The sequence below is a fragment of the Triticum aestivum genome, chromosome 4A (assembly GCF_018294505.1).
Source record: "Triticum aestivum cultivar Chinese Spring chromosome 4A, IWGSC CS RefSeq v2.1, whole genome shotgun sequence".
Taxonomy (NCBI): domain Eukaryota; kingdom Viridiplantae; phylum Streptophyta; class Magnoliopsida; order Poales; family Poaceae; genus Triticum; species Triticum aestivum.
The window spans coordinates 26385510-26410281 of NC_057803.1; the positions used below are offsets into that span (position 1 = coordinate 26385510).

The 24772-nt window shown below is 47.1% G+C and overlaps 2 protein-coding genes across 2 annotated transcripts; both read right to left on the reverse strand.

The window, feature by feature from the left end:
• Positions 1-4487: 4487 nt before the first annotated feature.
• On the reverse strand, positions 4488-7167 carry LOC123083707 (monooxygenase 2-like). The gene is made up of 2 exons (XM_044505662.1): positions 7067-7167; positions 4488-5183 (listed from the first exon to the last, which is right to left on the reverse strand). Exons 1-2 carry the CDS (start codon positions 7165-7167, stop codon positions 4622-4624), a joined length of 663 nt encoding a protein of 220 aa, XP_044361597.1. The 3' UTR covers positions 4488-4621.
• A 532-nt stretch (positions 7168-7699) lies between these two features.
• LOC123084898 (monooxygenase 2) lies at positions 7700-10227 on the reverse strand. Its single transcript, XM_044506431.1, has 5 exons — positions 9849-10227; positions 9609-9755; positions 9306-9374; positions 8850-9021; positions 7700-8763 (listed from the first exon to the last, which is right to left on the reverse strand). The coding sequence occupies exons 1-5, from the start codon at positions 9920-9922 to the stop codon at positions 8023-8025; spliced, it is 1203 nt and encodes a 400-aa protein (XP_044362366.1). The 5' UTR covers positions 9923-10227; the 3' UTR covers positions 7700-8022.
• Positions 10228-24772: the final 14545 nt, after the last annotated feature.

Here is a 24772-nt window from a genome sequence, read left to right on the forward strand (position 1 = left end):
TGAAATTCCCGTGTACCCTCGAGAACACTTTGCTTATTATAAGAAACCGACCTGTCCTTTGGCACAAAAGGATTGGATGTGTTGCTGCACTTTATTACTGTTGCCGTTACTTGCTCGTTACAAATTACCTTGCTATCAAACTACTCGTTACCGACAATTTCAGTGCTTGCAGAAATTACCTTGCTGAAAGCCGATTGTCATTTCCTTTTGCTCCTCGTTGGGTTCGACACTCTTATTTATCAAAAGGACTACGATTGATCCCCTATACTTGTGGGTCATCATATCACTTTGCTTCAATCCTTGATTAATTCACCCAATGCCTATGAACAAAACAAAGCTTTCACAAAACATATCGTATAAGCTCTCATTAAAGTTAATGAAGAAAGACTAGAACTTAAGGTTTCCATGCCTAGCAAATTGCTTGATGAATGGGAACCTACTATCAAAATAAAGATTAATAATTATGAATGCAACACTTTATGTGACTTGGGAGCAAGTGTTTCTACTATGCCAAAAGTGTTATGCGATGTCCTTGGTTTTGATGCTATGACTACATGCTCTTTAAATTTGCACCTTGCGGATTCTATTATTAAAAAGCCTATGGGGAGGAGTAATGATTAGATTATTATTGCTAATAGAAATTATGTACTCGTAGACTTTATTGTGCTTGGCATTGGATGCAATCCTACTTGTCCTATTATACTTGGAAGACCCTTTTTGAGAACTATAGGTGCCACCATGGATATGAAGTAAGGCAAAATAAGGTTCCAATTTCCACTAAAGAAAGGTATGGAATACTTCCCTAGAAAGAAAATAGAACTTCCTTTTGGAACTATTATGAGAGCTACGTATGATCTATCGCTCAAAGATGATAAAATTTGATATCTTGCACTATGCCTAGCTAGGGGCATTAAACAAAAATGCTTGTTGGGAGGCAACCCACTAGTTATCCTTTATTTTGTTTTGCTTCGTACTCACCAAATACCAATTAGCCAAGTGATATTTTTCTTTGACCATCATAATCATCCCCGGAGGCAATATACCATCTATAATTGAAAGCCTTAATGGCACACTTCGAAAATTTAATCCAGAAGAGCAAATAAATAGAAATGCTCAAAAGACATGCTCTAATGAGCATAACTCTCACCAAAGTAGACAAGAACCACCGTGTCTAACCAAAAACTCTAAATTTATCAACCACTAGGTGGTGGTCTTCTTTCCTTAACTTGCTAAATGTAGAGGAGCTCCCAAATGTTTAATAGGAAACTACTAATCCGACAACCAAAAGTTTGTGCAGATAGGAATATTAGGTTCTGCAATATTAATGGTAACTGAATCATTTTTATGAAAATTAATCTTCATGCGGGATAGTTGCTGAAATATGGACGAAAGCCACTTGAGATTTTCTTGCGCTTTTGCTAATGAGGCACCTGAATTTTTCTTAATTTCAAGTCAAATCTCTCACCGTCCATTGCGGTTCTTTGTGATTTTTCATCATGTGTAGGAATAAATAGTTGAATAATGTGTTTTGTTTGTTCAGTCAATTTCAATCATGCTTTCTTTTGTAGCTGGGCCGGCCTGCTGCCCACAGACGCAAGTCCAGTTTTTCCAGCTTTATTTTCTTCCACAACTTTTTTTATGTACATTGATAAGCTGCAGTAGTGTAGCCAGCGGATGCATGCATGCACATTGGTTTCTTAGCCAGAATACTACCTGTGCATGTGCATGAGGATTGGTTTGCTTATGTTTTCTCTCGTTTTCATGTGTTTTTGCTTCTGTTTTTTGTTTTTTTGTACATGGTTTTCCTTATTTTTCTTGATGTGTATGTGTGTAAATTATTATGCATAAGTACTATATAATATGGGTGTATTATACTAGAGCATGAAAATTGCATTATCTTTGCTTATTCTTGTATATTATAAAAAAGTATAATTTTTATGCAAATTGTGTGTAAGTATGTGTCCTCATTTTTTATTTTCTTTCTTCATTAAGGGTAATACCAATGCCACTAGATCATTCTTCATTAAAAAAGTTCTTTCTTGTTTTTATTTTTATTTTATTTTATTTTTGTATAGGGTAATACCATTATTTAAAAAAATGGTAATACCAATGCCACTAATTCATTCTTTCTTAGAAAACTTCATTTTTTATTTTTTATTTTAGTTTCAGTACAAGAGGGAAATAAGACTACAGGAAGAAGTAGATAGTTGGGCCTTTGGATCTTGATCGGGCGGTAGTTAGCAATTTGATTGAACCAAAAAAATCCAAGTGCATGTTTAATAGTTGCCCTCTTATTGCTAGCTTTTTTCCCACACTCGTGCTAATGTTTCGGTTCCTTTCCTTTTTCTTGTTGCTTTGTTAATTTTTTGGCATAGCATTTTCTTTTATATCCATGCATGTGGCGATGGTTTAATAATGCAAGCATGTGGCACTGCTTAATTTTGTTATTTGAAAGTTATAGTACTATATGCTTGTTCTTACATATTGTGCAACATTGCGAGCTCGATAAAATATGTGTGCAAGCTTTGCCATCCTTTGTTTTAATTTTGTTTCTTCTTTTTAGGTAGTACCAATATAACTAATTCATCTAACTTAGAATAACATATGTTTTAGTTTATCCTTAGTGTATGTTTCTGTTTACCCATGAGAAAAGAGTGACTGGCAAAAAAGTTTATTATTCTCATGGGTGGTAATGTTTCTAGCTCTTGTTTTGTTGTTCTTGCTAAGTATCTTTATTTTATTTTATCGTGCCTTTGTTTATTGATGCTTAGTCTATTTGTCACAATTAGTTTTCTCATATATTTGTGCATGTCATGGAGTATTTGATGTTGCAATTGTCCAACACTACTTAATTTTTGTGTTAGGAATTAAACTGAAGTTCATTTTTCATGGTTCTACTTGATTCACAATTATTATTAAAGCTACACTACTATATGCTTGCACTTGCATAATGTGGAATAGTGCAAGTTCTATGAAATCAGTTGCAAATTTAGTAATCATTTGCTTCAGGGTTTTTTCTTGGTTTTCTTTCTTCTTTATGGTAATATCAGTATTCCTAATTGATTGTACATGATAATGTCATATATTTTTATTATGTCTTCGTTTATTGATGCTTAGTTGATTTCCTTTGCCATTGAATTTTTTCTTATATTTTAGCATGCAACAAGATATTTGATGTTGTAATTGTGTGAACTGCTTACTAGAAAACTTTGAATTATAATTTATTTTCTAATTTATTGACTTGAATCATAGTCCCTCCATTCCTAAATATTTGTCTTTTTAGAGATTTCAAATGGACTACCACATACGGATGTATATAGACATATTTTAGAGTGTAGATTCACTCATTTTGCTTCGTATGTAGTCACTTGTTGAAATCTCTAGAAAGACAAATTTTTAGGAATGGAGGGAGTAATTATTATTAGAGTTCACTAGTTTACACTTGTTCTTGCACATTATAGAATATTAGTTTTACATATTTTTTGTGCAAGTTGTCAAGATATAATTAATTTCTTGTTATCTTCTTATGTTTTAAACAAGTCTTGTAGTTCATTCTTTCATAGAAAGAAAGTTGGGCTTCTTTTTTTTTCTTTGTTCAGTTCACTTTGATAACAACAACTAGAATTCTTTATTGTTTAGAAAGAAACACGTTCTTCATTGTATCTATTTTTATTCATTTTTTGTTTGTAGGTAACGCCACTTCTAGAATTCTTTCTCTCTTAGACTATCTTTTTTGTTTTCACACTTCTTCTTTTAGGGGTAACCCCACTCCCACGTTTCTAGTTTCATTATATTAAAATTTATTAATTTCTCACCTTTTGTTCATTTCTTGGTTTAAATGTATTCTTTTTGATTTTTTTTCTTTTTCAATTCTTTATTTATTGTTCATTTTGACTAATTTTAATATGCATTCTCTTTGTCGAATATCTATATTGCTTTATTTTGCATGTAATACCTTGATTTTCAATTAATTTCCATTAAATATAATATATAAGGATTCTGGTTTAATTCCCTCTTTTATCCCTCTAACGATCTTTATAACTATAGAGTAATATACGTGTCAAGGCAACACATGTATACATGGTGATGGTTATGCAGTGCTTTGCATATATCATGTGTGGTCATGCTCGAAGAAATATATTCTAATGCTAGTTTTTTTAGGGGATATTATAATGCTAGTAGTACCTCACTGGAGCATCCATGTAGTTGTTTGCTGGGCTTTCATCAGTTCGGTTTTGATAGTGGAACTTCTATTCTGCTGTTGGGCTTTGATCGGGATGTGTGTTGAAATTGAATGAAACTTAACTTGGGTCAACTGGCTACGTTGGATGTGAATCAAATGTTCCAGCGAGTAAAATTGACTGACACAAAGAAATTTTCAGGCACCTAAGCTATAGGTGCTTCCTCCATTTTATTGCCATTTTCTGACTGTTTTCCATGAAATAGAGGGTATCATCTACATATTGTAAACTAATAATCCTATCAGGTATCAAATTATTTTCTTTATTTAACTCGAAAAGTCTAAATACAGGCATCCAATCGATTTGATTGATGCCGTTTTAACTGATTCGTTTTCTCTCGTCGTTCTTGTTCTGCCGTCATGAAGGAAGGAATGACAGAACTAGAGCTTCCCGCAGTCGTAGTCGGCCATGTCGACCATCACTCTTGCCAGCAATCCCGACAGGAACTTTTCTCGGAGGAACTTGATCGCCGGGTTGCTGCTCTGCTGCACGAAGCCGACGACGTACGCGGCAGTGACCAGCCGGATGGCCCGCCACCTCCGCTCCTTGGCGTACTTCTCCAGGGCCGCCTCAGCGTTCCCGTGCCCGCCAACGGCGAAGGCCTCTCCGAGGCACCGGGCGAGGACGACACCATCCTCCAGCGCCGCGCAGCCGCCCTGCCCGAGCTCCGGGGTCATCGGGTGGAACGCGTCGCCGGCCACACACACGCCACCCCTGCAAATGCTGCCTTGGACCAGCGCCAGCGGCGACCGGAACCGCAGCGGCAACAACACCACCTCGCTCATCTTGCTTCGCTCCACCACGTCCAGCGCCTCCGCCGGGATCTTGGCGGCCGTCAGCCTGGCCAGCACGAGCCGTCGCATCTTGGCCACGCTCTCCTCCGCGTCCCCGTCCGGGACGGTATCAGGTGTAGTTCCAGTACACGGACGTGTCGGATTAGGACTTGGGACGGGGGAAGAAGGAAAGAGGGGGCCCGGCCCCCTTTGCCCTAAACCAATTCGGTTTGGGCCTTGGAGGGCGCGCCCCACACTTCCCTTCCTATCCTCCTTTTTCACTAAGGCCCATGTAGGCCCATTAAGTCCCCGGAGGGTTCCGGTAACCCCCGGTACTCTAGTAAAATTCTGATTTCACTCGGAACCCTTTCGATATTCAAACATAGGCTTTCAATATATCAATCTTCATGTCTCGACCATTTCGAGACTCCTCGTCATGTCCGTGATCACATCCGGGACTACGAACAACCTTCGGTACATCAAAACATAAAACTCATAATATAACTGTCATTGTAGCGTTAAGCGTGCGGACCCTACGGGTTCGAGAACTATGTAGACATGACCGAGACACGTCTCTGGTCAATAACCAATAGCGGAACCTGGATGCTCATATTGGCTCCTACATATTCTACGAAGATCTTTATCGGTCAGACCGCATAACAACATACGTTGTTCCCTTTGTCATCGGTATGTTACTTGCCCGAGATTCGATCGTCGGTATCTCAATACCTAGTTCAATCTTGTTACTGGCAAGTCTCTTTACTTGTTCCGTAATACATCATCCCGCAACTAACTCATTAGTTGCAATGCTTGCAAGGCTTAAGTGATGTGCATTACCGAGAGGGCCCAGAGATACCTCTCCGACAATCGGAGTGACAAATCCTAATCTCGAAATACGTCAACCCAACAAGTACCTTCGGAGACACCTGTAGAGCACCTTTATAATCACCCAGTTACGTTGTGACGTTTGGTAGCACACAAATTGTTCCTCCGGTAAACGGGAGTTGCATAATCTCATAGTCATAGGAACATGTATAAGTCATGAAGAAAGTAATAGCAACATACTTAAACGATCGTGTGCTAAGCTAACGGAATGGGTCATGTCAATCACATCATTCTCCTAATGATGTGATCCCGTTAATCAAATGACAACTCATGTCTATGGTTAGGAAACATAACCATCTTTGATCAACGAGCTAGTCAAGTAGAGGCATACTAGTGACACTATGTTTGTCTATGTATTCACACATGTATTATGTTTCCGGTTAATACAATTCTAGCATGAATAATAAACATTTATCATGATATAAGGAAATAAATAATAACTTTATTATTGTCTCTAGGGCATATTTCCTTCACACAATAGCCTGCCTTTGCTGATGGGGCTGAAGAGAAGGGGCATTGAGTGCAATACACTTTGTGTTTGCTGCGAACGACTTGATGAAGATGGGGCGCACTTGTTTTTCAGATGCAAGGAAGTGAAGCAGGTATGGCGCCGCCTGCAACTGGAGGATACCCGACTTCGTATGTGTGCGGGTATTGATGCAAAGGAAGTGGTTAAGATCCTCTTGGAGCTGGATGAGAACAGAAGGGTGCTGGTTGTATGCATGTTATGGTGTTGGTGGTCTAGGCGGAACAAGATAAATGCAAAAGAGCATGGCGAGTCGATTGATAATCTGCTAACCAGAATTCGAACATGCGCTTCCGACTGTCTGAACCTGTGCGTGAGCCAGGGAAGAACAAACCCAGCCAGAGAGGAGCAAAGCTGGAGCAGGCCAGAGGGGGACAATCTTAAATTCAATATTGATGGGTCTTTCTTCTCTGCAACTCGTAATGGTGGCTGGGGTTTTGTAGTACGTGATAGTCAGGGTGTTGTGAGAGGCTCAGGCGCTGGTCGCCTCGCACACCTGGCAAGTCCGATGCAGGCGGAAGCGACAGCGTGCTCTGAGGCCTTACAAGCTGCGGCTGATTGGGGTATGGTGGACATTACTATTGAATCAGACTATCAATCTTTTATGCGGGCAGTACAAAGCAATGATTTTGACCTCGCACCTGAAGGAGTTATGTTCAGGGATATTCGCCTCTTTGCCAGGCTCCACTTTAATTCTGTAATTTTCTCCTTTGCGCCAAGGGGCTGTAACATTCTCGCCCATGTACTTCTATGGGTGCACAAAGGCAATCTCCTAAACAGTTGTGGGCTGGGGAATTGCCGGATGATGTAAACGTCAGGAAGGCCAGCGTTTCTGCTGCGCCAGTGGGTTAATGGAATCGGGTGTTCCATCTCAAAAAAAAACGTTCCAGCAAGTAAAATTGATTGACACAAAGAAATTTTCAGGCACCTAAGGGCATGTACAATGGTGCTATCTTAGGAGTGTAATGTAGGATAAATAATGAGGTGGAGGAGGGAGAACTTATAAGAAAAGGCTTGTCTTCTTTTATTTAAGATAAGACAAGAGATGATATCTTAGCACAATATGTGTCACCATGTTTTTAGGAATAACTAGTTATGAAGATAATGTATAATGTTTGATAAGATAGTCTTATCTTAAGTCTTGTATGTGATTTAGAGATGACAAATTTTTTTGTCTATAATGGGTCATCTCTTAGTCTTATCTTCAATAACTAGCAATTCCTAAAAATGTGGTGAGACATATTATGCTAAGAGATCACCTCGCTAAGAAATGATTCATTGTAGACATCTTTTTTTTATCATCTCTTAATTACATGCAAGACCTAAGATAAGACTATCTTATCAACCATTATACATGCCTTAAGCTATACGTGCTTCCTCCATTTTATTGCCATTTTCTGACTGTTTTCCATGAAATAGAGGGTATCATCTACATATTGTAGACTAATAATCCTATCAGGTATCAAATTATTTTCTTTATTTAACTCGAAAAGTCGAAATACAGGCATCCAATCGATTTGATTGATGCCGTTTTAACTGATTCGTTTTCTCTCGTCGTTCTTGTTCTGCCGTCGTGAAGGAAGGAATGGCAGAACTACTAGAGCTTCCCGCAGTCGTAGTCGGCCATGTCGACCATCACTCTGGCCAGCAACCCCGACAGGAACTTCTCCCTGAGGAACTTGATCGCCGGGTTGCTGCTCTGCTGCACGAAGCCGACAACGTACGCGGCAGTGACCAGCCGGACGGCGCGCCACCTCCGCTCCTGGGCGTACTTCTCCAGGGCCGCCTCGGCGCTCCCGTGCCCGCCGACGGCGAAGGCCTCCCCGAGGCACCGGGCGAGGACGACGCCGTCCTCCAGCGCCGCGCAGCCGCCCTGGCCGAGCTCCGGGGTCATCGGGTGGAACGCGTCGCCGGCCACGCACACGCCGCCCCTGCAGATGCTGCCCCGGACCAGCGCCAGCGGCGACCGGAACCGCAGCGGCGACGACACCACCTCGCTCATCTCGCTCCGCTCCACCACGTCCAGCGCCTCCGCCGGGATCTTGGCGGCCGTCAGCCTGGCCAGCACGTGCCGCCGCATCTTGGCCACACTCTCGTCCGCGTCCCCGTCCGCCGGGGACGGGTACCAGGTGAAGTTCCAGTACACGGAGGTGTCGGAGCAGGGGAGCACGCCGGAGCGGAAGCCCTGGCCGATGAACTGCAGCATCTCCGGCCCGAAGCCGTGGCCGTCCGGGTACTCGGCGAGGCCCCTGGTGGCGGACCGCCCCGAGAGGATGGGCTTGGGCAGGCCCAGCCACCTCGCCACCACCGAGTTCACTCCGTCACACCCCACAAGAACCTGCACGCACGGATCCGCTTAGTCAGTGTAAGAAGATTTTGTTACCAACCGCAGTGCAGTGCTGACAAGAAGAGATGCGCTCTTACGTTGGCTCTGATGGTGGAGCCGTCGGCCATGTGCAGGAGCTTCACGTTGCCCTCTTCCTCGATCTCAATGGCGACCATCTTGGAGGAGTACCTGATGGTGCCCTCCGGCAGCTCGTTCTCCAGCGTCTCCAGCAGGAAGTTGCGCTTCACGCACCGGATCTCGTGAGGCACGCTGATAGAAGGAACCAATAATTATTGGGAGTATCTAGAACTCATCTAAATGAGATATAATTTGGTCCCATTCACTTGAAAATCAAGAACAAAAACAACTCACGTCAGCACACACACATCTTATAACATCACATTCAATGGCTATAAGAGGTGAATGAGACCAAATTATATCTCATCTAGATGAGTTCTAGCAAAACTGATAATTATTCGCGGTCAGATTAATGATCAGACCATTGTTCCTATGATTGTAAATTCAGTGAGCATGGTCTCGTAAGATTGTCGTACCTTTTACCCTGCATCTTTAGGCTCACTTTTGCGGCAGCCTCGCCCGTGGACGCAGAGAAGGCCACCAGCCTGCGAACAAGTACAGTAAAATATTCACTTCAGTGAGCTATAGGGACAGTGGTTTGTGTAGAGACATAGACATTTTCCACTAAAGAAAGGTTCATCTTAAATCTAAAAGTGTTTAAGTAATTTGACAGGTTTGACCATGAGCCAATTATTCTGAGCTTCACAGTGAGTTGGTGTATGTACTACGTTGCTCTGTACAGAAAAGCTTTGGTGGGTGGGATGCTTAAAGATTATGACCTCTCGTAGAGGAGATGGTGCTCCCTGATCTTGTCCCCGACACCGAGCGCATCCAGCGCGCGGAAGGCGTTGGTCCATGTGGTGAAGGCGTACCCCGACGCCCGCAGCGTCGCCGACGACTCCAGCACCACGCACCTCACCCCTTTCCTGCAACACCACCCGTTCGTCAGCTTGATCTTCCAGGCCGGAGCGAGAGCCGAACGGAACAAGAAACCCCAATCAAGAAGGCTCTTGAATTACCTGTGCAGCCCCAGGGCCGTGGCGAGGCCGGCGAGCCCGGCGCCGGCGATGACGATCTCCTCGACGCCCTCCATCTACCGTGGAGACTTAGTGAAGAGTGCTAGAGCAAGAAGAAGAGAGGGATCCGGTTCTGATGGAAGAACCAGGAGCTTCAGTGTGTGACGTATTTATAATTATAACAGCAGCATGGACTGGAAGGTGGCTGGAAGGCCGGCCGATCGAGGTGAGGAGGTGATCATCTCATCTTCACGTGACGAATTGGATGGAGGCCGTCGGTTGGATGACCGGATTCTTTCTTTCCGCTGGACGCGACGGGGAAGGAAGGCGAACTCTGACTTTGGTCCACCGCGGCGGCCGTCTACGTGACCACGTCCAGGCATGTACTACTGCCTTGGCTCTCACGTCGTCAGAGATAGGGTATGGCCGGGGAGATTCTGTCGCAAAAGGTTTCAAGATTGTTGTGCTGCTCGTCTGCGAATGCCTGTGTGTGTATAGTAGCGTGTCTCGGTCGCAAGATTTGTTGTACATGCACAGAGGAAACTGCCTAGCTGGTTTCCTTGTGCAATTCATTATTGACTAGCTAGACCAATCTGCAGGCTCCTTTTTCTTTTCCTGGCAAAGTTACACGGAATTACGACTAGCGCGTTTATTTGGATTTGGACCGGACTATGGAATTCTTTGGCAGTGAGTATAATATATATGTGGTCTGATTTGATATCCACCGTGACAGGTTGTATTGCCAGGCAGCGACCACCATGCCCGGCTCCACCGTGGTGCTCATCGGCGCCTTCATGGCCGCGCTTCTCGCCGTCTCCCTCTCCACCGTCGTCCTCTGCTCCAACCGGCGCCAGGCGTCACAGCAGAGCGTTGTCGACTTCGAGCTCGGCCTGGGGCAGCCGTGCCCGTGCGGGATCGACAAGGCCGCGTACCCGACAACAGTGTATTCGTCGGCTGCGAGCCAGATGGCTGCCGCCGCCACGTCGGTTAAAGAAGATGGCCGGGCGCCGGGAGACACGACGTGCGCGGTGTGCCTGACGGAGTATGCAGACGGCGACGACCTCCGGTGGCTGCCCAGGTGCCGGCATGCGTTCCACCGGTCGTGCGTCGACGAATGGCTGCGCCGGCGCCCAAGCTGCCCGCTCTGCCGCACGTAGCCTCCACGCATGCATGCATGCACTAGCTACAGCTAGAGCAGGGTTGCTAACACGCATGGGTCGAATGAATCACACATTTGTCTTCATTCCTTGACTTTATTTATTCACTGTACAACGCTCCGCGTGAAGCTCTAACAGACAAACAAACTGCCTCTCGTGTCAGGACCATTTCCTAGGCAGCAACAGATCATAGTGTAGCTAATTCGCGTTGGTATATGTCTCCTACTACCAACTCCCACTGTTTCTAATATATCTTTTTTTAGAGATACTAGTAAGTGTGCACGTGCAACACACGTCTATTTGGACTAATAAGTGTGCACGTGTAACACATGTTTATTTGGATTAACACATTATACTAAGCTTAATACAAGACAATTTATTCATAAATTTAAAATTTCCCCATAAAGTACACAATCTCTTATTCCCTACTCGTACAAATAATTTGAAATATCGTTTCTCCTTAATCAACATGTCTCCTGTATTAAAAGACCACCCACTTTTCCCGATGTATAAAACTCAAAATTACTTAGAAGATTCATCATAATTCTCCATATGCACATATTTATGCAAGTATAATCACACATGAAATTAAATGTCACTTAGGACAAGCTAAGAAACCGTTTCAGTAACAAACTCCAGTCAAGAATTATTATTACAATTGAGTGTCAACCACAATAGTAGGAAGAGACCTCTATGGTTTGTTGAAAAGAGGAAGCCATTATTAGATAGAGAAGTGTAGAGATGTCTTGACTGCATAGAATCAGCTGTGAAACAAGACAAAAAAAATGCGGTGGTAATGTATCCGTGTACGTTTTGTGGGGTGCACTTAGAGAAGATAATGCTTGCTCTTTTATAAGTAGTATAGAAGTAGAGACGAAGTCATAAGGATCATGATTCAAGATATTCGGAGAAACATGGTTGGTCTCTCTGTATGATGCGAACTCGTCACCTCTACCAAAGTGCTCGTGCATAGTATGTAATGTAGAGTGCAATAATGAAATAAAATAAATGATATGAGAATTTACCATGACCACAAAATATCCTACATTCATCATCATCATAATCAACATGCATCTTTTGCTTCTCTTGTATGTGGTTCAAGTTTTCTATCAGGAAAACATGTTAACTCACCTGTAGATAAGGACAATATGAAAATGCTCATGTGAACTTACAATTGCCATGTATATGCTGGACAAACAAATACACTTATGCAAACTTCGGGTTTTTAGTAAAACTTATGCAAACTTTAGTTTTTTTCACTAAAACTTATGCAAACTTCTGGGCTTTTTTTCAGTGAAACATAATTTCATGACTGCAAGTAAGGTCTTGGTTCGGCGAATTTGTCTGTGAGTTCACTATGTAGTCGTGAGTTGGCCATGTAATAACCGATAGTCAGTACTTAAAAAAACAAGGATGTCTGTTGCAGGTATGCGAAAATCAGTGAAAAATAAATAAAGAAAGAAAGAAAGAAAGAAAGAAGGCATTGGTTGCCTGAAACCCAACTGTATGTGCTCCAGCGCTACTCTGTTTCTTATTGCCTCATCTCTAGTTCCTGTACTTCTAGATGTGTCACCACCGATGAGGTAGCGATAAAAAACAACACTCAATACTTACCTGATTAGTGCGTGTGTGCGGCGTGTTCGCGTGAAGGCAAGTGTCTCCGTCATTCAGGCATGCGAGCGGCCGCGACGACCGTGTCCTCTCACCAGCTGGGTGGTGTTGTCGACGCAGGTGAGTCAGTCGTCCAGCTTTGAGGTGGCAGCCTCCACGCACCGGGGCGTGGGGAGTTCCAGTGTCCAACAAAGGTAGGATGTCTTTGGACGACGTCGTCCACGCGTGACTACTGGACAAGCGTGTCCAATGGAGCAGTACATGTCAGAGCTGAGGGAGTCGGCGGTGGCTTCGGGCGAGTGAGATCGGGCCGTGATTAGCTTCACCTGCTGCGCAGTGGCCGAGACCTGCGCCGCCCAAGGGACGACGATGGTTGGCGACCAGGCGAATCTACATGCATGGTTGTGGGGGCGAATGCCCCCACTCAATTTTTTTGGCCCACTTATACTGGTCCAGGATACTCGGGGTTGCCCCCACTTGAAGGGCGTCGGCGGTGGGTGGTTGTCAGCGTGGGTGTTGTGTACGGAGCTGAAGTCGACGCGGATGCCGGTGGTTCCCAGAGAGCATGCCCAGGACATGGACGAAATCGTTGCAGTCAGTAGAAGAGTGACATGACCTTCAAGCATAAGATAAAGGCGGTGATGGCACGTGTATGTGTTTGGAGGAAGCTGCAGCTCCTCCTCGCGTGTCTCCCACTGTGGCTCGCGTGGTTGGTGGGCCGATGACGGCAGGCGACTCGCGATCGCGATTCCCTGATAGGAGACGATAGGATGCGCTCGTGATTAGTTTTCCTAAATAATTAGATGTGAAAGGATCGATATGGTTGACTAGAGGGGGGTGAACAGGCAACTAACAATTTTTAGCTTTTCTTTAACAATTTAAACTTTGTATCAAAGTAAGTTGTCTAGATATGCAACTAGGTGAGCAACCTATATGATGCAACGAGGATAGGAACACAAGCAAGCAAATGATATGAAACAAATAAGCTTGCACAAGTAAAGGCACGAGATAACCAAGAGTGGAGACGGTGGAGACGAGGATGTGTTGCCGAAATTCCTTCCCTTTGAGAGGAAGTACGTCTCCGTTGGAGCGATGTGGAGGCACAATGCTCCCCAAGAAGCCACTAGGGCCACTGTATTCTCCTCACGCCCTCACACAATGCGAGATGTTGTGATTCCACTATTGGTGCCCTTGGAGGCGGCGACCGAACCTTTACCAGCAAGGTTGGGGCAATCTCCACAACTCAATTGGAGGCTCCCAACAACACCACGAAGCTTCACCACAATGGACTATGGCCTCGCAGTGACCTCAACCGTCTAGGATGCTCAAACACCCAAGAGTAACAAGATCCGCAAGGGATTAGTGGGGGAATCAAATTTCTCTTGGTGGAAGTGTGGATCGAGGCCTTCTCAACCACTCTCGAACAAATCAACAAGTTTGATTGGCTAGGAAGTGAGATCGGGCGAAAATGGAGTTTAGAGCAATAATGGAGCTTGGGGTTGGAAGAGATGAGTCAACAGGGAAGAGGGGGACCCCTTATATAGTGTAGGACAAAGATCCAACCATTACCCACCAACCAGCCCGCAGCCAGCGGTACTACCGCGCCAGGCTAGCGGTACCACCGCAGGGCCGCGCGGTACTACCGCTTGCTATCAAGCGGTACTACCGCACGGCTATGCGGTACTACCGTACTAGCCCGCGGTACTGCCGCAACCCCAGCGACAGCAAGATCAGATCTGACGTGTAGGAGCTGAGGGCGGTACTTCCGCAAGCGCGATATTACCGCGCCTGCATGCGGTACTACCGCAAGGCAGAAATCCCCTAGCCAGGGGGGAGGAAACATCCATGCCTACTTCCACAAAGAAATGGAACAAGCAAAAACCCGACACAGTAGTACTGCCGAGGGGCGGTACTACTGCCTGACAGCATAGCGCGGTACTACCGCGGAGCGAAAGCGGTACTACCGCGGTACGTGCGGCTGTAAAAAATTACATCCGCCCTTACTACCGCGAAGGAGCGGCACTAGCCTGATGGGCAGCGGTAGTGCAGCTCCAGGGGAGCGGTACTACCGTGGGCACCTGCGGTACTACCGCGCCACCGCATGGTACTACCGCTGATGCCTACGGTACTACTGCTTTCCTGGGAGCAGTACTACTGCAACCCAACTCAGCAGCCAGAACCAGGGAGGCGAGAAATCGGAGGAAGCTCCAAGGGACAAAAGGAGGGGACAAGAAGGAGACGTGTACGTGATGATTCCACCCAAACCTTTCCAACGCGGACCCCCTCTTAATGGTACGGCTTTCCTACGACTCAAGTCCACCAAAAAGAAACAAAGAAAAGATGTCGTCTTCAACAGTCTTCGAGGGGCACCCAACCGTCTTGTGCCTAGCGATGAAATGTCTGGAATACTCAAGGCACACGATTAGTCCGCAAACGCGTTGTCATCAATCACCAAAACACCTTAGGGATAAATATGCTCTTACAATCAGTGGCGGAGCCAGAAGAAGTCAATGAGGGAGGCCAAGTGCAGTTGAACATGGTTTGGGAGGGCCGGCGCATCAAAGTTCATCATTTTAACAGCAATTTATCACCTCTTAACATGCATATTAGGCTTGAATGAATGATGTTAAGGGGGGGCAAGGCCCCTGCTCGTCCCCTGCCTCCGCCACTGCTTACAATCTCCCCCTTTTTGGTGGATTGATGACAATACGGGATTTGCACAAGGGAAATAATATTAAGTAACCGCAAACCCCTCCTCTCTAGAATATAGACGGGCTCCCCCTAGATGTGTGCCACCTAGATGAGTGCTTTGGACTGCACGTCACACATACTAGGATCAAAGCTCCCCCTATATTATAGAGACAAGGCATATCTATCACTAGACAAGATAGTACAAACATAAGTTAACTAAGATAGATAGAGTGCATATGTCTTACACCATATGTAGGATAGGTCTCGAAGGCATAAACCAAACAAAAGCAAACGAGGCAAATTAGGTCCAAACAACAAAGCAAACAAACACACCAAGCACGACACAACGCAAATCCCTACACTCTCTCCCCTTTGGTATCGAGACGCCAAAAAGGCAGAGAGGACACCTACACACACGGGGTGGCTCAGGCAGAGAAGTCGTCCCACTGCTCCTCGTGCTCCTCGTCAGACTCAGCGGCGGGGACGGTCTCCTTGATGTCTTCCTCTGAACTGGTCCACTTGTATCCCTGCTTCGACATCCAGGCAGCCTCAGGTGTGATGACGTCCTTAGACCCGCCAGACACATCCTCTCCAAAGAGCCTCATAACCTTCTTGTCACGGCGGCGACTCTCCTTGTCTGCCACGTGAGCCATGTACTGTCCCTTTGCCTGCATGCAGAAGAGAGTCTTCATCTTGTCCTTTAACTTTTTGGCCCACGACGGCTCAGAGGAAGGTGTGGTGGACCTAGCAGCACGGTCCTCAGCAATATTCTCAGCAGCAGCCTCCTCCTCACCAGCAGCCCTCCTAGCAGAAGAGGCCTCAGCACAAGTAGTGGTGTTGGCCCAGTTGGGCTTGACGCGGAGGCTGATGGACTCATGGCGAATCCAGTCTGGAGCAAGGAACTCAACACCAGGGTACATCTTCTCCCAAGTGGTGGAGAGCAGCAGAAACATGTACGGTCCATAGATAGGTACCTTGCGAGTGAACACCGCAAACGAAGCTCACACCACATGATGTGTGAGACATCAAGTGGCTGAGTCTGAGATGAACGTGCCTCTGCACACAGGAGCGACATGTCCACCAGATAGGCATGGACCTTCTCCTTGTCGCCAATGCGTGGGAACAGAGTGTTGCGGAAGATGCGATGCATGATATCCAGAAAGGAGTTCAACACCCAAGTTGACTTGCCATTGGGGAGCACTTCTCAACAAGGAAAGGCTGAAGCAGGTTCTTGTTGGCAGACTCAGAGTTGGCGTGGGGGCGAACACCAACGGGGGTGTGAAGCCCGTCATCAGGAATGTGAAGCAGATCCATGAACTCCTTCCATGTAGCAGACAGCTGACGACCGTTAGTCATCCAAGTCATCCTCCACTCATCCCCAGGACGAAAGTACACTAAGGCAAAGAACTGACAGATAAGCTCAGGGTCATAGTCAAGGTGAAAGGAGATCACCGGCTCAATAGCAAACTGCTCCACCAAGTCCAGAGCCTCTCCAAAATAGTCACGAAACTTGTCCTTCCGCATGTCATGCATGTCTATCCACTTGACATCCACGAAGGTATTCTGCTTGCTCTTGATCACATCCAGATAGATGAGAGCCTGTTGCTTGGTCTAGAACAACTCGGTGCCTCTGAGGATAGCCCGAGGATTCACATAGGGATTGATCCTCCGGCGTTCGACATACTCAGAGACTGAAATCTTGTCCATGCCCTTAGCAGGTTCCTTTTGCTTGCTGGCAGTGGTCTTGACATTGCGCTTGGGGGCATTGGAGCCCTCTGGGGCTTCATCTTGGGGGTTGCGCAGACGCTTGGAGCCAGTGTCACGACTGGGATTGGAACGGTGAGAGCCACCACCTGAGACATAAAACGAAAAACACCCACGACAAACAAGAGGGATCAATGCAAAGACCACAACAAAGCAAAAGAAACATGCAGAAAGCACACAAGACAATTGCCTAGAGAGAGATTTGACCCCTACGGTAGTACTGCCAAGTGCCGCGGAACTAAGATAGTAGTACCGCTCTTAGATGCGGTAGTACCGTGTAAGGTCACGGTAGTGCCGGGTCTAGGAGTGGTAGTACGAGCTTAGTACCTCAGCTAGCATGGTAGTACCGTGTCCGATGAGCGGTAGTACCGCACGAGCTAGCGCGGTAGTACCGCACCTGACGGGCGGTAGTACCGCACTACCGCACCGTGTCAGATCCGAAGAAGTTCAAATCTGAGAAAAGCCCGTGAAACCGCGGCGGTACCACGGTTGGACAAATCTACCACGAGACAACATATCAAGTATGATTCCTACGCAACACGACTCTCCTACATCCTACTCTTGCATAGATTTGGCCTAAAATCTCAAGAACAACAAGCATCTCCCCAAAAACCTAGAAGCGAGAGAACAACCAAGAAAAAGAGGGATTTGGGGAAAAACCTTGGTCCATGGCAAGAGGAAGTGGTGGGGAACGATCCCACCGGTCGGAATCCGAGGAGAGTGGCTGGAGACAGAGACCCGGCGAGGGCCTCCGGCGCCATTCTTGAGCAAGAGAGAGAGAGAGACAAGTGAATAGGTATGGGGAGTTGGAACTCCCCTGCCAGAGTCATAACCCCCACGCTCCCTCGACGGCGCGGTAGTACCGTGCCCCATCGCGGTAGTACCACTCGGCGCGGTACTTCCGAAGTACCACACTTGAGCGGTAGTACCGTGCCTCTCAAAGCGGTAGTACCGCGGCAAGCCGCGGTAGTACCATGGGCTCAAAAAGATGCACGTTTCAAGCACACGAAAAACGGGGTCTTTGCACAAACACTCCGAGGCAACACGACACCACAAGACCACACAACACACAAAAGCAGAAAGGCACACGACAAAACTAAACAACCACGAGACACCACCTCTCCAAAGAGAGGGCGGTGGCCGTAGCCACCTATGTTTGAGTCAATTGGTATGGCACCGCAAAGAATTATCCTTGGGTCCATGACCAAAACTCGTCTTTGAAGCACAAGTACCATCAAATATGGCTAATGTGAAAGACTTGATCAATTTATGCATAATGGGGGGAGGGAGAGTTCATTGAGAGAACAACACTCCCCCTATGTCCATGCCTACATCTAAACAAGACAACACGTTGAGTATGGTGGGGTGTGCAAGGGTTCAAGCAACATTGCTCGAATCAATGATATTTAGCTCATGCCTTAACTCGCGAAATCTTGCTTCATCCAAGGGCTTCGTGAAAATATCTGAAAGGTTATCATGAGTGTTGACATAGTTGAGCTTGATCTCTCCTCGCCTAATGAAGTGATACAATATTTATGCATAATGAAATGATACCAGATCTCGATATGCTTCGTCTTGAAGTGTTGCACCGGGTTGAGAGAGATCTTAATGGCACTTTCATTGTCACACCAAAGAGGCACTTTGTGTAACGCCCTCGATGCGGCTATATCTCCCACGTGTCGAAGCACGACTTAGAGGCATAACCGCATTGACAGCAATGTCGCAAGTGAGGTAATCTTCACACAACCCATGTAATACATAAGGGAAAGAGATACATAGTTGGCTTACAATCGCCACTTCACACAATTACATGAATAAAGCATTACGTCAAACAGATACAATCAAGGTCCGACTATGGAACCAAAATAAAAGAAGTCTACCCCAAAAGCTACACAGATCCCCGATCGACCCCAACTGGGCTCCACTACTGATCAACTAGAAAATGGAACAACATAAAGGACAAGATCTTCATCGAGCTCCTCCTTGAGCTTGGTTGCGTCATCTGCACGGTTCAACGGCACCTGCAAGCTGGTTTTGGAAGTATCTGTGAGTCACGGGGACTCAGCAATTTCACACCCTCGCGATCAAGACTATTTAAGCTTATGGGTAAAGTAAAGGTATGAGGTAGAGCTGCAGCAAGCGACTAGCATATTTGGTGGCTAACATACGCAAATGAGAGCGAGAAGAGAAGGCAAAGCACGGTCGAGAAAACTATGATCAAGAAGTGATCATAGAACAACCTACGTCAAGCATAACTCCAACACCGTGTTCACTTCCCGGACTCCGCCGAGAAGAGACCATCACGGTTACACACGCGGTTGGTGCATTTTAATTAAGGTCAACTTTAGGTTTTCTACAACCGGACATTAACAAATTCCCATCTGCCCATAACCATGGGCACGACTTTCGAAAGTTCAAATCCCTGCAGCGGTGTCCCAACTTAGCCCATCACAAGCTCTCACAGTCAACGAAGGATATTCCTTCTAGCGGGAAGACCCGATCAAACTCGGAATCCTGGTTACAAGACATTTCGACAATGGTAAAACAAGACCAGCAAAGCCACCCGAATGTGCCGACAAATCCTGATAGGAGCTGCACATATCTCTTTCTCAGGGCACACCGGATTGTCCAAGGTTCCGGTAGGCCAGCCCAGAGTTGCCCCTGGTGGCCACCGGCAGCTGACAGGTTGGACCAACACTCACAGGAGCTCTGGCCCGGGGGTTTAAATAAAGATGACCCTTGAGTCTGCAGAACCCAAGGGAAAGAAAAGGCTAGGTGGCGAATGGTAAACCCAATGTTGGGCCTTGCTGGAGGAGTTTTATTCAAGGCGAACTGTCAAGGGGTTCCCATTATAACCCAACCGCGTAAGGAACGCAAAATTCGGGAACATAACACCGATATGACGGAAACTAGGGCGGCAAGAGTGGAACAAAACACCAGGCATAATGTCGAGCCTTCCACCCTTTACCAAGTGTATAGATGCATTAATTAAATAAGAGATATTGTGATATCCCAACAAAAATATCCATGTTCCAACAAGGAATAAACTCCAATCTTCACCTGCAACTAACAATGCTATAAGAGGGGCTGAGCAAAGCGGTAACATAGCCAAACAACGGTTTGCTAGGAGAAGGTGGGTTAGAGGCTTGGCTCAACAATATGGGAGGCATGATAAGCAAGTGGTAGGTATCGCAGCATAGGCATAGCAAAAGAGCGAGCAACTAGCAAGCAAAGATAGAAGTGATTTCGAGGGTATGGTCATCTTGCCTGAGATCCTGCAAGGCAGAAGAACGAGTCCATGTAGAAGACAAACGGTCGTAGTCGAACGAATCCTCACAACACGACGTTACCGGAACCAACCCGAAGAAGCAACACCGGAAAGAAGCACACAAGATAGTAAACAAACCACACACGAACATGGCATGATGCACAACAAGTATGGTGCATGTCCGGTTTAATGAAGCATGGCATGGCAACGAGCACAAGCAATTCTACAAATTATGTGGAGCTCTATATGCAACTCTGTTGCATATTGACGAAGCCACTGAGGGTGTCCTGGATTAGGGGGTGTCCGGATGGCCGAACTATACCTTCAGCCGGACTCCTGGACTATGAAGATACAAGATTGAAGACTCCGACCCGTGTCCGGAAGGGACTTTCCTTGGCGTGGAAGGCAAGCTTGGCGATGCGGATATTTAGATCTCCTGCCATTGTAACCGACTCTATGTAACCCTAACCCTATCCGGTGTCTATATAAACCGGAGGGTTTTAGTCCGTAGGACAACATACACATCAACAATCATACCATAGGCTAGCTTCTAGGGTTTAGCCTCCTCGATCTCGTGGTAGATCTACTCTTGTACTACCCATATCATCAGTATTAATCAAGTAGGACGTAGGGTTTTACCTCCATCGAGAGGGCCCGAACCTGGGTAATACTTTGTGTCCCTTGCCTCCTGTTACCATCCAGCCTAGACGCACAGTTCGGGACCCCCTACCCGAGATCCGCCGGTTTTGACACCGACATTGGTGCTTTCATTGAGAGTTCCTCTGTGTCATCGCCGTCAGGCTCGATGGCTCCTACGATCATCGATAGCGATGCAGTACAGGGTGAGACCTTCCTCCCCGGACAGATCTTCGTCTTCGGTGGCTTCGCACTGCGGGCCAATTCACTTGGCCACCTGGAGCAGATCGAAAGCTATGCCCTGGCCGTCAGGTCAGATTTCGAAGTTTAAACTACACGGCTGACATCTGCGGGGACTTGATCCTCGACGGATTCGAGCCACTGCCAAGCGCGCCGCACTGTCCCGACGAGCATGATCTAGCTCTGCCGCCGAGCAGTGCCCTGGAGGCCGCACCCGCATCGGCTCCGATCCTTAATTCGGAGCCAACTACGCCAATCGAGGATGGGCGGTTGGACGCCGCCTCGGGGACTGCGATCCCAACGGCGATTGTGCCGAACACCAGCCCCGCACTCCAGACTCGTGACTCCAGGGAGCCGGACTCCTTTCCGGACTCCGAACCCTCCGCACCCCGGCCAATCGAATCCGATTGGGCACCGATCATGGAGTTTACTACCACGGACATCTTTCAGCACTCGCCCTTTGGCGATATTCTAAAGTCACTGAAGTCTCTTTCTTTATCAGGAGAGCCCTGGCCGGACTACCGCCAGCAAGGTTGGGATTCGAACGATGAAGAAATTCAAAGCCCACCCACCACCCACTTTCTAGCCATTGTCGACGACTTAACCGACATGCTCGACTTCGACTCCGAAGACATCGATGGTATGGACGCCGATGAAGGAGATGATGAAGAACCAGCGCCTACTAGGCCCCGGAAAGCCACCTTGTCATATGATGTATACATGGTGGACGCACCAAAAGATGACGACGAGGAACGGAAGGACGCACCGAAGGCCTGTTCCCTCGAAAAGCAGTCAAAGCGGCGACGCAAGCGCCGCCCCAAATCCCGCCTCGACAGAAATAGCGATCACACAGACCCAGCGCTGGAGCAGGGCGAACCGCTGCCGGACAACGGCAATCCGGATAATCAAACCGAACAAACAAATCCTATCAAGGATAATGGCCCGGACGACATAACGCCGGACAGACACCCGGAGCAGCAGACCGCCCGTAAAAGGCTTGTTGCCACCGCCAGGAGCCTGAAAAAATAGAAGCAAAGGCTCAAGGCCGCGCAAGACACACTCCAATTCAGATGGAGTAAAATACTCAGCACAGCAGCAAGGTACGACGACAATCGCCCCTCCAAGAGCTACCCAAAGCGGAAGCTGCTGCCCGAATTTGATGAGGAGGCCTCAGAACCTCCACAACCAAATATCAAAGTAGCCACCTGGTCGGATGGACGACCCCTCTACCAACACAGAGCGGCATACAATGCCACTCACAATACAATACGCGACCCATGCGAGGGCTCGCACCCAAAGGACGGCGCAACAAGATCCATCTATGGACCACGCAAGCGCGCCCCAGCGTACAACGCAACACAACAAACACCCGAACAACGCGGTACACCCAGCTACAGGGGTGCCGCACACCCCCTGTGTTTCACCGATGAGGTTCTGGACCATGAATTTCCAGAGGGATTTAAACCTGTAAACATAGAGGCATACGACGGAACAACAGACCCCGGAGTCTGGATTGAGGACTACATCCTTCACATCCATATGGCTCGAGGAGACGATCTCCACGCCATCAAGTACTTACCTCTCAAGCTCAAAGGGCCAGCTCGTCACTGGCTCAAAGGCCTACCCGAAAGCTCCATTGGAAGTTGGGAAGAGCTCGAAGACGCCTTTCGGGCAAATTTTCAAGGGACTTATGTCCGACTTCCAGATGCGGATGATTTGAGTCATATAACTCAACAGCCCGGAGAGTCAGCCCGAAAGCTTTGGAACAGGTTTCTTACTAAAAAGAACCAGATTGTCGACTGTCCGGACGCCGAAGCCTTGGCAGCTTTCAAGCATAGCGTCCGCGACGAATGGCTCGCCAGACACCTCGGCCAAAATAAGACGAGAACGATGGCTGCATTAACAAACCTCATGACCCGCTTTTGCACGGGTGAGGACAGCTGGTTAGCCAGATGCAGCACTAGCGACCCCAGTACATCCGAAGTTAGAGATGGAAACGGGAAATCACGGCGCAACAGCAATAGCAAACGCCAGATTAAAGAAGATAGCACGAAGGGCACGGAAGTAAATGCCGGATTCAAAAGCTCTCGGCCAGGTCAAAAGCCGCCCCTTAAAGGCACCAGGGACGAACTGTCCAGCCTCAACAAAATTCTGGACCAAGTATGCCACATCCATAGTACCCCTGGTAAACCCGCTAATCATACCCACAGAGAATGTTGGGTCTTCAAGCAGTCAGGCAAGCTCAACGCCGTACACAAGGGGGAAGATACACCAAGTGAAGACGAGGACGAGCCTCCCAAACAAGACACGGCGGAACCAAAGAAATTTCCACCAGAAGTCAAAACAGTACACGTGTTACACGTGATCAGGGAAAAAAACAAAACGGCACTCCCAGGAAAACATACCCAAGTGCCTGACCCCGCGAAGTGCTGCCACTGGTCATCTCAACCGATCACTTTCGACCATCACGATTACTCAGCAAGTATCCGGCATGCAGGATGGTCTGCCCTGGTATTAGACCCAGTAATTTACGGATATCACTTCACACAAGTCTTGATGGACGGCGGCAGTAGCCTAAACCTAATATATCAGGATTCAATCCGCGGGATGGGGTTAGACCGAACCCAAATTCGCCATAGCAATACTACCTTTAAAGGAGTAACGCCAGGCCCAGGGGCTCGTCGTACGGGCTCCCTCTCATTAGAAGTTACATTCGGCTCCCCCGATAACTTCCGTCGCGAGCATTTAACTTTCCACATCGCTCTGTTTCAAAGTGGCTATCAAGCACTGCTCGGACGAGAAGCTTTCACTCGCTTTAATGCAATACCACACTACACATCCCTCACACTCAAGATGCCCGGTCCACGTGGCATCATTACAGTGCACGGAGATATCAAGCGCTCTCTGCGCGCCGAAGAGAGTGAGGTTGCCTGGGCAGCCAAACATTAAAGGCGTCCGGACCAGCAATCGAGTCCGGCGCCGCTATTTACACCAAATAAGTGATCACACCCCTATTTGTCAATACAAGGGGCTCAACGCGCAAAGACAAGTGGCAATTTATTATCATCTTCAATTATACATGGTTTCTTTAAAAAACTATCTTTTTGCACGACAACCTTTTCACCTAGCTTCCTCTCTTTTATAGACGATCATCGTGCTACACCTGTCCAGGATACGGCACAACAGAGACACAGGCGCAGACGTGCAGCAGGGACCCGCTCAAAGGATTCTTTTTAGATTAAGACCCTGCGTAAACCTTTTTTACTGTCTCTTGTTGATACATATCCACCATTGTGAAGGATGCTGACGTCTTGGCATGTGGCCACGCCAGAACAATGCACGTACCTAGACACACGGGGCTTCTTACAAAGGCCATTATTTAGGCCCGGTTTATACCACAAAGACCGAATACCTTAGGGAGTGTTCGGCGTCGTGAGTTTGGCCCTATATGCATCAGCTCCAAATCATTGTCTTTTGTCAAATGTTGGGTTTGCCCGGCTCCTGTGTTTTGGTGCCTTATGTTCCGCTTTACTGGCTAAGGTAGCACCAGGAGAACTACT